Here is a 13,262-nt window from a genome sequence, read left to right as displayed (position 1 = left end):
TTCTTGCAAAATGTGAGTTTATTTATTAGGACATACATACTTTTTTTCTTTTATTTTTTTTACCTGAAATGTTGTATGTCCTAATAAATCTCACATTTTGCAAGTAAGACAATGTACGGGATTGTTCTCTATCTTCTTTTGAATTAACAGGATTATCTTATACTAGAAAAAAAAATAATAAAAATAGTAAAGATTTTCCAAAATCTCAAAAAGTTCCTCTAAATCAGGGGTGTCCAAACTTTTTTCATCAAGGGCCACATTTCTAAACACAGATGAAGCAGAGGGACGATCGAGGGCCGGAGACTGGTGCTCAATACAGTGAAAAATTAAAATATGTGCATGTTTAACACTTTGGAATGAGCCATCAGTTCTTATTCACTCTAAAATCCCCAAAACCACACATTAAATCTTCAATATTGGCTTTATCAAAGTAGATTTAAAAAAAAAAACTCGCTGTAAAAAGTTCATTTTTAATTGATGCAAGGTAATTTGGGCCAAATCACCTGGAAGCCCGAGGGCCAAGAAAAATTTGTTCGAGGGCCGCATTTGGCCCACGGGCCGTAGTTTGGACATGCCTGATCTAAATATAATGAATATGCGTTTTTGTTCCTCCCTTCAGCCTCGTCCTTTTGCGTTGTTGTTCTGTTCGTTCTGTTTATTTTGTACATATTTAGTCAAAGTTAGTTTTTATTTACCTTATTTTCTAAAGCATGACTTTATTTTAAATTGAAAACAGTTTATTCTTTGTTAAAAATTGCACCGTAACGATCAAGAAAGTTTCTGAAAATTGTGGATTCTGTGCACAGACGATGGCTTTAAAACTTATTCTCATTCTCTCCCTCACTCCTCTTTTATCTTCTTCTCCCTCTTTTCCACTTCCTCTTCCTCTCCTCTTCCACTTTCCCATCCTGTGTTCTCTTTTTTTCCCTCCGTCTCTCTTCTCTCCCCCTCTCTCCTTGTTCCTTGTTTCTTTCCCTGTCTTTCTCCCTCCTCCTCTCCCTCTCTTCCCCTCTCTCCTCCCCCTTTCCAACTCCCAACTCTTTCTCTCTCTCTCTCTCTCCCCTTCTCCCTCCCTCCTTTCTCCGTCTCTCGCCAATCCTTCTCTCCCTTACTCCATCTCTCACTCTCCCCTTCCCTCTCTCTTTCTCTCTCTTGTCTCCTCACCCTTCTCCTTCCTCTCTTCCCTTTCCTCTCTCTCTATCCCTCCCCTCTCTCTCTTTCTCCCTCTTCCCCCGCTCTCCCTCTTTCTTCTCTCTCTCTCTCTCTCTCTCTCTCTCCCCTCTCCCTCCTTCTCTCCCCTTTCTCTCCCTCCTTCTTCTCCCCCTCTCGGTCCTCTCTCCTTCTTCCTTCTCTTCCTCTTCTCCCTCCTTCCTCTCTTCCCTTTCCTCTCTCCTACCCTCCTCTCTCCCTCCCTCCCTCCCTCACCTCTCCATCCCTCCCTCTCTCTCTCACTCTCTCTCCTTCTTCTCCCCCTCCCCTCCATCCTCTCTTCTCTTTCCTCTCTCCGTCTCTCCTTCCTTCTTTTCCCTCTCTTCCCTTTCCTCTCTCCCTCTCTATCTCTCCTTCCCTCCCTCCCTCCCTCCTTCTCTCTCTCTCTTTCTGTCTCCTTCTTCTCCTCCTCTCCCTCTCTCGCTCCCTCTCTCTCCCTTCCCTCTCCCTCCTTCTCTCCCTCCTCTTTCTCTGTCCCTTTCTTCTCCTCTCCTCTCTTCTCCTACCCTCCTTTATCTCCTTCTCTTCCCTTTTCTCTCCCTCCTTCTCTCCCTCTCTCTCTTCTCCCTCCTTCCTCTCTTCCCTTTCCTCTCTCCTGCCTTCCTCTCTCCTTCTCTCTGTTTCTTTCCTTCTCCCCCTCTATGTCCTACTCTCTCTCTCTCTCTCTCTGTCTCTCCTTCTTCTCCTCCTCTTTTCCCTTTCCTCTCTCTCCCTCCCTCCCCTCTCCGTTCTTCTCCCCCTCTCCCCTCCTTCCTCTCTTCCCTTTCCTCTCTCCCTCTCTATCTCTCCTTCCCTCCCTCCCTCCTTCTCTCTTTCTGTCTCCTTCTTCTCCTGCTCTCCCTCTCTCGCTCCCTCTCTCTCCCTTCCCTCTCCCTCCTTCTCTCCCTCTCTCTCTCCCTCCTCTTTCTCTGTCCCTTTCTTCTCCTCTCCTCTCTTCTCCTACCCTCCTTTATCTTCTTCTCTTCCCTTTTCTCTCCCTCCTTCTCTCCCTCTCTCGGTCCTCTCTCCTTCTTCTCTCCCTCTCTCTCTTCTCCCTCCTTCCTCTCTTCCCTTTCCTCTCTCTCCCTCCCTCCCCTCTCCATTCTTCTCCCCATCTCCCTCCTTCCTCTCTTCCCTTTCCTCTCTCCCTCTCTATCTCTCCTTCCTTCCTCCCTCCCCTCTCTCTCTCTTTCTGTCTCCTTCTTCTCCTCCTCTTCCTCTCTCTCTCCCTTCCCTCTCCCTCTCCTCTCTCCCTCCTCTTTCTCTGTCCCTTTCTTCTCCTCTCCTCTCTTCTCCTACCCTCCTTTATCTCCTTTCTTCTCTCCCTCTCTCCTCCTTCCTCGCTTCCTTTTCCTTTCTCCCTTCTCCTCTCTCTCCCTCCTTCTCCCCCTCTCCTCTCCTCTCCTCTCTCCCTCCGTCCGTCAGCGTCGTTCCTGATCGTGAGTATCGGTGGGACTCTCGTGGGTCTGTTTTTTGCCGTGATCCTCGGCTTCATCACCAGATTCACTAAAAAGGTTCGGATCATCGAGCCGCTCTTCGTCTTCCTCCTCGTGTATCTGGCCTATCTGACGGCCGAGCTCTTCTCCCTCTCCGCCATTTTATCGTAAGAAATCACTAAATACCACTTTTCACTGCCAATCGATCGTTCATTTTGTTTTTCAAAATAAAACCAAAAATAAGAAAATGAAAAAAAAACAACTATTTTCTTCATTATTTGGCTCCAAAACCAAAATGAAAAAACTGACAATGATTTTATTTATTTTTTTCAGTTTTCGATTTTGTGTTTAAATGAAAAATGGAAAAAACAGATAATGGACGTTTCTCGTTTACGTGACTTCAGTGACTGTGATGCCGGACTGAACCAGGACCAAACCAAGTCCGGGACCAGGACCGGGACTGAGACCAGGACTGAGACTGGGATCATCCCAGTATTGAGACCGGGACCAGGACCAGAACTGAGACCAGGACCAGACCAGGACTGAGACTGAGACTAGACCGGGACCAGACCGGGGCTGAGACCAGGACTGAGACCGGGACCAGACCGGGACCAGACCCTGACTGAGACCAGGACCGAGACTGAGATCAGCCCAGGACTGAGACCAGACCAGGACTCAGCCCAGGACCAGACCGTGACCAGGACCCAAACTGAGACCAGGACAAGACCGGGACTGAGACCGAGACCAAACCAAAACCAGACCGGGACCAGACCAGGACTAGATCAGAACTGAGACCAGGACCGAGACTGGGATCAGCCCAGGACTGAGACCAGACCAGGACTCAGACTGGGACCAGACCTTGACCAGACCGGGACCAGACCAGGACTGAGACTGGGACTGAGACCAGGACTAAGACCAGGACTTAAGCCGGGACTGAAACTAGGACCAGACCAGGACCAGACCAGAACTGAAACCAGGACTGAGACTGGGATCAGCCCAGGACTGAAACCAAAACTGAGATGAGGATTAAGACCGAAAACAGGACCAGGACTGAGATCGGGACCAGACCAGGACCAGACCCTGACTGAGACCGGGACTTAGACCAGGACCAGACTGGGACTGGGACCAGATCGGGACTGAGACCGGGACCAGACCAGGACCAGACCGTGATTGAAACCGGTACCAGACCAAGACCAGACCAGTACTGAAAACAGTTCAGTCCTGGTTCAGTCCTGGTTCAGTCCTGGTTCAGTCCTGGTTCAGTCCTGTTCAGTCCTGGTTCAGTTTGGCATTCTAGTTTAAGTGATGAAAACAGGAAACGACCTTTATCTGTTTTTGCCATTATTTATTTAAACATGAAATCGAAAATGAAAAAACAAATCATTATCAGTTTTTTCATTTTGGTTTTGGAGACAAATAATGAAGAAAATCGTTTTTTTGTTTTCTAACTTCTGGTTTTATATCAAAAAACGAATGAACGAATGATACACAGATTCCCATCTAATCTAAAAAAAACTATTTCAACTTTAACGATTTAATTTGATAAAAGTCTCGTTTCTCTCTCAGGATGACGTTCTGTGGCATCGGCGCCAACAAATACGTGGAGGCGAACATCTCTCAGAAGTCTCGCACCACGGTGAAGTACACGATGAAGACTCTGGCCAGTATCGCCGAGACCATCATCTTCATCTTTCTGGGGATCTCCGCCGTGGACAAGTCCAAGTGGGCCTGGGACACGGGGCTGGTCTCCTGCACGCTCATCTTCATCTTCATCTTCAGGGCCGTCGGTCAGTCACTCTTCAAATAGTTTAATATTTTAGTTTTAGTCTTGGTTTAGTCCTGGTTTAGGTCATGTTTTTGTTCTGCTTTTGTTCTGTTAGAAAAATCCTGGTTTTGTAATAGTCCTGTTTTGGTTGTGGTTTGGTCCTGGTTTACTCCTGATTTAGTCTTGGTTTTAGTGTGGGTTTAATCCTGGTTTAGTTCTGTTTTAAGTCCTATTTTTGTTCTGGTTTTGTTCTGTTTGAAAAGTCCTGTTTTAGTTCTGGTTTAGTCTTGGTTTACTTCTGATTTGATCCTGCTTGAGTCCTGTTTAGTCTTGGTTTAGTCCTGGTTTAGGTCCTATTTTTTGTTTTGGTTTTGTCCTGTTTGAAAAGTCCTGTTTTAGTCCTGGTTTGGTTCTGGTTTAGTTTTGGTTTAGGCCTGCCTGACTTAGTCTTGGTTTGACTCTGTTTTTTGTGATGTTGGTTAGATTTTCTCTTGTTTTAGTCTCGCTTTAGTCCTGATAGAGTCCTGGTTTAGGTCTTATTTTTGTTCTGGTTTTGTCCTGTTTTAAAAGTCCTGTTTTAGGCCTGGTTTAGTCTTGGTTTAGTTCTGGTTTAGTCTTGGTTTAGTCTTGGTTTGGTCCTGGTTTTGTCATGATTTAGTGTTGATTTGTTTCTGGTTTAGTTCTGGTTTAGGTTTGGCTTAGTCTTGGTTTGGTCCTGATTTTGTCTTATTTTAGTCCGGTTTATTCCTGGTTTAGTCCTGGTTTGGTCCTGGTTTATTATTGATTATTGATTTTTGGTGTTTTTAAATATAAAACACACTGAAATCCTCGGTCTTCGTAGTTCCCTGGACTTTGTAGCTGCTCGTGTTTCAGTATTCCCGTCGCGTTTCAGTATTCCCATTGTGTTTCAGTATTGCTCTTGTGTTTCAGTATTGCTCTTGTGTCTCACTATTCCCGTCGTGTCTCAGTATTCCCGTCGTGTTTCAGTATTCCCGTCGTGTCTCAGTATTCCCGTCGTGTCTCAGTATTCCCGTCGTGTCTCAGTATTCCCGTCGTGTCTCAGTATTCCTGTCGTGTTTGTTTTCCCGTCGCGTCTCAGTATTCCTGTCGCGTCTCAGTATTCCTGTCATGTTTCAGTATTCCCGTCGTCTTTCAGTATTCCCATCGTCTTTCAGTATTCCCATCGTCTTTCAGTATTCCTATAGTGTTTCAGTATTCCTGTCATGTTTCAGTTTTCCCGTCATGTTTCAGTATTCCCGTCTTGTTTTAGTTTTCCCGTCGTCTTTCAGTATTCCCGTCGTTTTTCAGTATTCCCGTCGTCTTTCAGTATTCCCGTCGTGTTTCAGTATTCCCGTCATGTTTCAGTATTCCCGTCATGTTTCAGTATTCCCGTCGTCTTTCAGTATTCCCGTCGTGTTTCATGTCGTGTTTCAGTATTCCTGTCGTGTTTCATGTCTTGTTTTAGTTTTCCCGTCCTGTTTCAGTATTCCCCTCGTGTTTCAGTATTCCCGTCCTGTTTCAGTATTCCCCTCGTGTTTCAGTATTCCCGTCCTGTTTCAGTATTCCCCTCGTGTTTCAGTATTCCCGTCATGTTTCAGTATTCCCGTCATGTTTCAGTATTCCCGTCATGTTTCAGTTTTCCCGTTGTGTTTCAGTATTCCCGTCGTGTTTCAGTATTCCCGTCGTGTTTCATGTCGTGTTTCAGTATTCCCGTCGTGTTTCATGTCGTGTTTCAGTATTCCCGTCATGTTTCAGTATTCCTGTCGTGTTTCAGTATTCCCGTCGTGTTTCATGTCGTGTTTCAGTATTCCCGTCGTGTTTCATGTCGTGTTTCAGTATTCCCGTCGTGTTTCAGTATTCCTGTCGTGTTTCAGTATTCCTGTCGTGTTTCAGTATTCCTGTCGTGTTTCAGTTTTCCCGTTGTGTTTCAGTATTCCCGTCGTGTTTCAGTATTCCCGTCGTGTTTCATGTCGTGTTTCAGTATTCCTGTCGTGTTTCATGTCGTGTTTCAGTATTCCCGTCATGTTTCAGTATTCCTGTCGTGTTTCAGTTTTCCCGTTGTGTTTCAGTATTCCCGTCGTGTTTCAGTATTCCCGTCGTGTTTCATGTCGTGTTTCAGTATTCCCGTCGTGTTTCATGTCGTGTTTCACTATTCCCGTCATGTTTCAGTATTCCCGTCGTGTTTCAGTATTCCCGTCATGTTTCAGTATTCCCGTCATGTTTCAGTATTCCCGTCCTGTTTCAGTATTCCCGTCCTGTTTCAGTATTCCTGTCATGTCCGGTGCAGAGAAAGCTTCGGTCTGTGGCATTTGTCTGAGATTTGACATTTGAGTTTTGTTAAATTAAATACCGAGCAGGTTAAACGATGCTCCATCAGGCCCCATAATCTTTTCTCTCTCTGTTTTAACCTCGTCCTGGTTCTGTCCTGGGTTTTCTCTGCTTTAGCCCTGGGTAGATCCTGGTTTAGTCCTGGTTCAGTTCTGGTTCTGTCATGTCTTTTAGCCCTAGTTTGGTCCCGCTTCTGTCCTGGTTGCCCTTGTTCAACCCTGAGTGGGTCCTGGCATAGTCCTAGTTCAGTCCTAGTTCAGTCTTGGTTCAGTCCTGGTTCAGTCCTAGTTTAATTTAGCCCTGATTTACTTCTAGTCTAGTACTAGGTTTGGCCCTGGTTCTTGTCCTGGTTTTTCTCTGGTTTAGCTCTTCTTCAGCCCTGTGTGGGTCCTAGCTTAATCCTGGTTTAGTCCTGGTTCAGTCCTGGTTTAGTTCAGTCCTGATTTACTTCTGGTCTAGCACTAGGTTTAGGCCTTTGTTAGTCCTGGTTTGGTCCTGGTTATGTCCTCGTATTTCTCTGGTTTTCAGCCCAGGGTGTTCCTGGCTTGATCCTGGTTTGGTCCTGGTTTGGTCCTTGTTGAGCTTTGGCTTAGTCCAGGTTTAGTCCTGATTTATTCCTAGTTTAGCTCTGGTTTAGTCCTGGTTCAGTTTTAGTTTAGTTCAGCCCTGATTTACTTCTAGTCTAGTACTAGGTTTAGGCCTTTTTTTAGACCTTTGTTAGTCCTGGTTTAGTCCTAGTTTAGTCCTGGTTTAGTCCTGGTTTAGTCCTGGTTTAGTCCTGGTTTAGTCCTGGTTTAGTCCAGTTCTGGTTTTAGTCCTGGTTTAGTTTAGTTCCTGGTTTAGTCCTTGGTTTAGTCCTGGTTAGTCCTGGTTTAGTCCTGGTTTAGTCCTGGGTTTAGTCCTGGTTTAGTCCTGGTTTAGTTTAGTCCTGGTTTAGTCCTGGTTTTTAGTCCTGGTTTAGTCCTGACCTGGTTTAGTCCTGGTTTAGTCCTGGTTTAGTCCTGGTTTAGTCCTGGTTTAGTCCTGGTTTAGTCCTGGTGGTTTAGTCCTGGTTTAGTCCTTTTAGTCCTGGTTTAGTCCTGGTTTAGTCCTGGTTTAGTCCTTTAGTCCTGGTTTTAGTCCTGGTTTAGTTTTAGTCCTGGTTTAGTCCTTGGTTTAGTCCTGGTTTAGTCCTGGTTTAGTCCTGGTTTAGTCCTGGTTTAGTCCTGGTTTAGTCCTTGGTTTAGTCCTGGTTTAGTCCTGTTTAGTCCTGGTTTTAGTCCTGGTTTAGTTCCTGGTTTAGTCCTGGTTTTTGTCCTGGTTTAGTCCTCCTGGTTTAGTCCTGGTTTAGTCCTGGTTTAGTCCTGGTTTTCCTAGTTTCCTGGTTTAGTCCTTTTTAGTCCTGGTTTAGTCCTTGGTTTAGTCCTTTTTAGTCCGGTTTTAGTCCTTAGTTTAGTCCTGGTTTAGTCCTGGTTTAGTCCTGGTTTAGTCCTGGTTTAGTCCTGGTTCTTGTCCTAGTTTAGTCCTGGTTTTATCCTGGTTTAGTCCTGGTTTAGTCCTGGTTTAGTCCTGGTTTAGAGTCCTGGTTTAGTCCTGTTTATTCCTTTGAATTAAAAGTAAAATTCCCTCTCTCTTCTTTCGTTTCCAGGAGTGGTGGGACAGACGTGGGTGTTGAACCGGTTTCGTCTGGTTCCTCTGGATAAGATCGACCAGGTGGTGATGTCGTACGGCGGCCTGAGGGGGGCGGTGGCGTTCGCTCTGGTCGTGCTGTTGGACGGAGAACAAGTCAAGGCCAAGGATTATTTCGTGGCCACAACAATCGTCGTGGTTTTCTTCACCGTCATGTTTCAGGTCAGAAATAAACACAAACGAACGGACAATTTTGTTTTCAGATTTATTTTCTACTTTGTTTGTCTGATAATTTGTCGAGTAAAATTGGCCGTACACTCAACTTGACGCGCCAAAATACTGGTAAAGGTGTCAGACTGTTTATAAAAATAAAAAAAAATCACTTTCAGTACAAACAGAACGATGACAGCAGAGTAAAAAACTGGAATATTAGATTTTTTTTTTTTTATTTTTTACTCAAAATGATGCAGAATTATGTTATTCATATTAAAACCGTTTGTAGGTTTAAACCAGGACTAAAACCAGGACTAAACCAGGACTAAACTAGGTCTAAACCAGGACTAAACCAGGACTAAACCAGGACTAAAACCAGGTCTAAACCAGGTCTAAATACCAGGTCTAAACCAGGACTAAACCAGGTCTAAAACCAGGACTAAACCAGGTCTAAACCAGGTCTAAATACCAGGTCTAAACCAGGACTAAACCAGGTCTAAACCAGGAATAAACCAGGACTAAACTAGGTCTAAACCAGGACTAAACCAGGACTAAACCAGGACTAAAACCAGGACTAAACTAGGTCTAAACCAGGACTAAACCAAGGACTAAACCAGGACTAAACCAGGTCTAAACCAGGTCTAAATACCAGGTCTAAACCAGGACTAAACCAGGTCTAAACCAGGACTAAACCAGGTCTAAACCAGGTCTAAATACCAGGTCTAAACCAGGACTAAACCAGGTCTAAACCAGGAATAAACCAGGACTAAACTAGGTCTAAACCAGGACTAAACCAGGACTAAAACCAGGACTAAAACCAGGACTAAACTAGGTCTAAACCAGGACTAAACCAAGGACTAAACCAGGACTAAACCAGGTCTAAACCAGGACTAAACTAAGGACTAAACCAGGACTAAACCAGGTCTAAACCAGGTCTAAACCAGGACTAAATACCAGGTCTAAACCAGGAATAAACCAGGACTAAACTAGGACTAAACCAGGTCTAAACCGGTCTTAAACCAGGACCAAACATGGATTAAAGACACACCTCAGAGGTCACAGGGGTCAAGGCTTTCAAGACTAGTCCAGCCACATCTTGGTTTAGTCCTGGTTTAGTCCTGGTTTAGTTCTGGTTTAGACCTGGTTTAGCCCTGGTTTAGTCCTGGTTTAGTTCTGGTTTAGACCTAGTTTAGACCTTGACCTCTCTGCTCAGACTCAGTCCAGAGGTCACGGGGTCAGGGCTCTGGAGACTGGACCATCCAAGTCCTAAACTGTGTCGATTTTAATGAAAAACCCACAGGGGGCAGCACCAATCCATGGTCCTCCTGTCGCCCGGCAACCGTCACCACGGACACGCCCCCTCGCTCCATGTGCCGTCATAAATCTTTTGGTTTAAGGAGGAAGCTGCTGATTTGAAGTTCAATGCAGAGTATGGTCCAGTTCTGCCTCGGTTTAGTCTTGGTTTAGTTCTGATTTATCTAGTTTAGTCCTTGGTAAATCCTGGTTTTGTCCTACATCAGTCCTGGTTTAGTCCTGGTTTAAATATAAATTAGTCCTGGTTTAGTCTGGTTTAGTCCTGGTTTAGTCCTGTTTAATAGTCCTGTTTAAAGTCCTGGTTTAGTCCTGGTTTAAATATAAATTTGTCCTGGTTTAGTCCTGGTTAGTCCTGGTTTAAATATAAATTTAGTCCTGGTTTAGTCCTGGTTTAGTCCTGGTTTAAATATAAATTAGTCCTGGTTTAACTCTGGTTTAGCCCTCGTTTAATCCTGATGTAGTCCTAGTTTAATCCTGGTTTAGTCCTGGTTTAGTCCTGGTTTAGTCCTGGTGTAGTCCTGGTTTAATCCTGGTTTAGTTCTGGTTTAGTCCTGGTTTAATCCTGGTTTAGTCCTGGTTTAATCCTAGTTTAGTCCTGGTTTAGTCCTGGTCTAGTCCTGGTTTAATCCTGGTTTAGTTCTGGTTTAGTCCTGGTTTAATCCTGGTTTAGTCCTGGTTTAATCCTAGTTTAATCCTGGTTTAGTCCTGGTTTAGTCCTGGTCTAGTCCTGGTTTAATCCTGGTTTAGTTCTGGTTTAGTCCTGGTTTAGTCCTGGTCTAGTCCTGGTTTAATCCTGGTTTAGTCCTGGTCTAGTCCTGGTTTAATCCTGGTTTAGTCCTGGTTTAGTCCTGGTCTAGTCCTGGTTTAATCCTGGTTTAGTTCTGGTTTAGTCCTGGTCTAGTCCTGGTTTAATCCTGGTTTAGTTCTGGTTTAGTCCTGGTTTAATCCTAGTTTAATCCTGATTTAGTCCTGGTTTAATCCTAGTTTAATCCTGGTTTAGTCCTGGTCTACTCCTGATTTAATCCTAGTTTAGTCCTGATTTAGTCCTGGTTTAATCCTGGTTTAGTTCTGGTTTAGTCCTGGTTTAGTCCTGGTTTAATCCTAGTTTAATCCTGGTCTAGTCCTGATTTAGTCCTGGTTTAATCCTGGTTAGTTCTGGTTTAGTCTGGTTTAGTCTTGGTTTAGTCCTGTTTAGTCTTGGTTTAGTCTGGTTTAGTCCTGGTTTAGTCTGGTTTAGTCTGGTTTAGTCCTGGTTTAGTCCTGGTTTAAGTCTTGGTTTAGTCCTGGTTTAGTCCTGGTTTAATCCTGGTTTAGTCCTGGTTTATCCTGGTTTAGTCCTGGTTTAGTCTTGGTTTAGTCCTGGTTTAGTCTGGTTTAGTCCTGGTTTAGTCCTGGTTTAGTCCTGGTTTAGTTCTGGTTTAGTTCTGGTTTAGTCCTTGGTTTAGTCCTGGTTTAATCCTGGTTTAGTCCTTGGTTTAGTCCTGGTTTAGTCTTGGTTTAGTCTTGATTTAATCCTGGTTTAGTTCTGGTTTAGTCCTGGTTTAGTCCTGGTTTAGTCTTGGTTTAGTTCTGGTTTAGTCTTGATTTAATCCTGGTTTAGTTCTGGTTTAGTTCTGGTTTAGTTCTGTTTAGTTCTGGTTAGTCTTGATTTAATCCTGGTTTAGTTCTGGTTTAGTTCTGTTTAGTCTTATTTAATCCTGGTTTAGTCCTGGTTTAGTCTTGGTTTAGTCTTTGTTTAGTCCTGGTTTAGTCTTGGTTTAGTCCTGGTTTAGTCTGGTTTAGTCTTGGTTTAGTCCTGGTTTAGTCCTGGTCTAGTCCTGATTTAGTCCTGGTTTAGTCCTGGTTTAATCCTGGTTTAGTCTTGGTTTAGTCTTGGTTTAGTCCTGGTTTAGTCCTTGGTTTAGTCCTGGTTTAGTCTTGGTTTAGTCTTGGTTTAGTCTGGTTTAGTCCTGGTTTAGTCTTGGTTTAATCCTGGTTTAGTCCTGGTTTAGTCTTGTTTAGTCCTGGTTTAGTCCTGGTTTAGTCCTGGTTTAGTCTTGGTTTAGTCCTGGTTTAGTCCTGGTTTAGTCCTGGTTTAGTCTTGTTTAGTCCTGGTTTAGTCCTGGTTTAGTCCTGGTTTAGTCTGGTTTAGTCCTGTTTAGTCTTGGTTTAGTCTGGTTTAATCCTGGTTTAGTCCTGGTTTAGTCTGGTTTAGTCCTGGTTTAGTCTGGTTTTAGTCCTGGTTTAGTCCTGTTTAGTTTGGTTTAGTCCTGGTTTAGTCCTGGTTTAGTCTTGGTTTAGTCCTGGTTTAGTCCTGGTTTTAGTCTTGGTTTAGTCTTGGTTTATCCTGGTTTCTGGTTTAGTTCTGGTTTAGTCCTGGTTTAGTCTTGGTTTAGTCCTGGTTTAGTCCTGGTTTAGTCTTGATTTTGTTAGCTGTATGAGGACCCTTGATTCCACACATAAATATTATATTCAGTGTTTTTCCTGGTTTACCTCAGGTCTTAGTGACTCTCACACTCGTTCATAAACAGATAGTCCTGGTTTACCTCAGGTCTTAGTGACTCTCACACTCGTTCATAAACAGACAGCGGCAGGTGCGGTCCTGCTCCTGCTGCTGCTGCTGCTCGCTTTTATTGTCGTGTTTCTGATTGGAGCACGTTTAATATTCTCTGTGTGTTTATGGCTCAGAGATAAAGGTTTATGGACATTATTGCCTCAAAGTATCTCAGGCTGCACCAGTGTGTCTTTAATGTCTCAAAATCACGTTTAAACTCTTCACATAATGAATTTGTTTGTTTTTGTTTTTGTTTTTCTCTTACTGAGCATTTGGTTTTTTTTGTTTTTGTTTTTTTATGTTATATTATTTTTATTTATTTTTATTTTACTGATTATTTCTAAAAGGTGCGTTGTGTCGCTTTTCTGCTGTGGGGTTCGTCAAAAGCTTTTCTGTGTCACAATATGGTTTTCTGTCGTCATGGAGACCAAACCAGACCAAGTCCCAGGTCAGATCTGTGGAGAGGCGATCCTGCTCACAGTCAGAATGCCAAATTAGTTCTGATTTAGTTCTGGTTTAGCCCTGGTTTAGTCCTGTTTCAGTTCTCATTTAGTTCTGGTTTAGACCTGGTTTAGTTCTGGTTTAGCTCTGGTTTAGCTCTGGTTCAGTCTTGATTTAATCCTGGTTCAGTTCTTGTTTAGTTCTGGTTTAGTCCTGATTTACTTCTGGTTTAGTCCTGTTTCAGTTCTCATTTAGTTCTGGTTTAGACCTGGTTTAGTTCTGGTTTAGTTCTGGTTTAGCTCTGGTTTAGCTCTGGTTCAGTCTTGATTTAATCCTGGTTCAGTTCTTGTTTAGTTCTGGTTTAGTCCTGATTTACTTCTGGTTTAGTTCTGATTTAGTCCTGGTTTAGTCCTGGTTTAATTCTGCTTAAGCATAA

At 43.8% G+C, this 13,262-nt stretch overlaps 1 protein-coding gene across 1 annotated transcript in view; it reads left to right on the top strand.

The window, feature by feature from the left end:
• slc9a5 (solute carrier family 9 member A5) overlaps positions 1-13,262 on the top strand; it is a 105,362-nt gene that overhangs the window by 72,665 nt on the left and 19,435 nt on the right. The window contains 3 exon segments of the mRNA XM_055154938.1: positions 2,614-2,791; positions 4,191-4,411; positions 8,345-8,547. Of these exon segments, the coding sequence (XP_055010913.1) occupies positions 2,614-2,791; positions 4,191-4,411; positions 8,345-8,547 (602 nt within the window).

This window comes from Boleophthalmus pectinirostris, unplaced genomic scaffold (assembly GCF_026225935.1).
Source record: "Boleophthalmus pectinirostris isolate CB_2022bp ecotype Guang Dong unplaced genomic scaffold, ASM2622593v1 HiC_scaffold_19, whole genome shotgun sequence".
NCBI lineage: Eukaryota > Metazoa > Chordata > Actinopteri > Gobiiformes > Gobiidae > Boleophthalmus > Boleophthalmus pectinirostris.
This window is presented reverse-complemented; position numbering and strand designations above follow the sequence as displayed.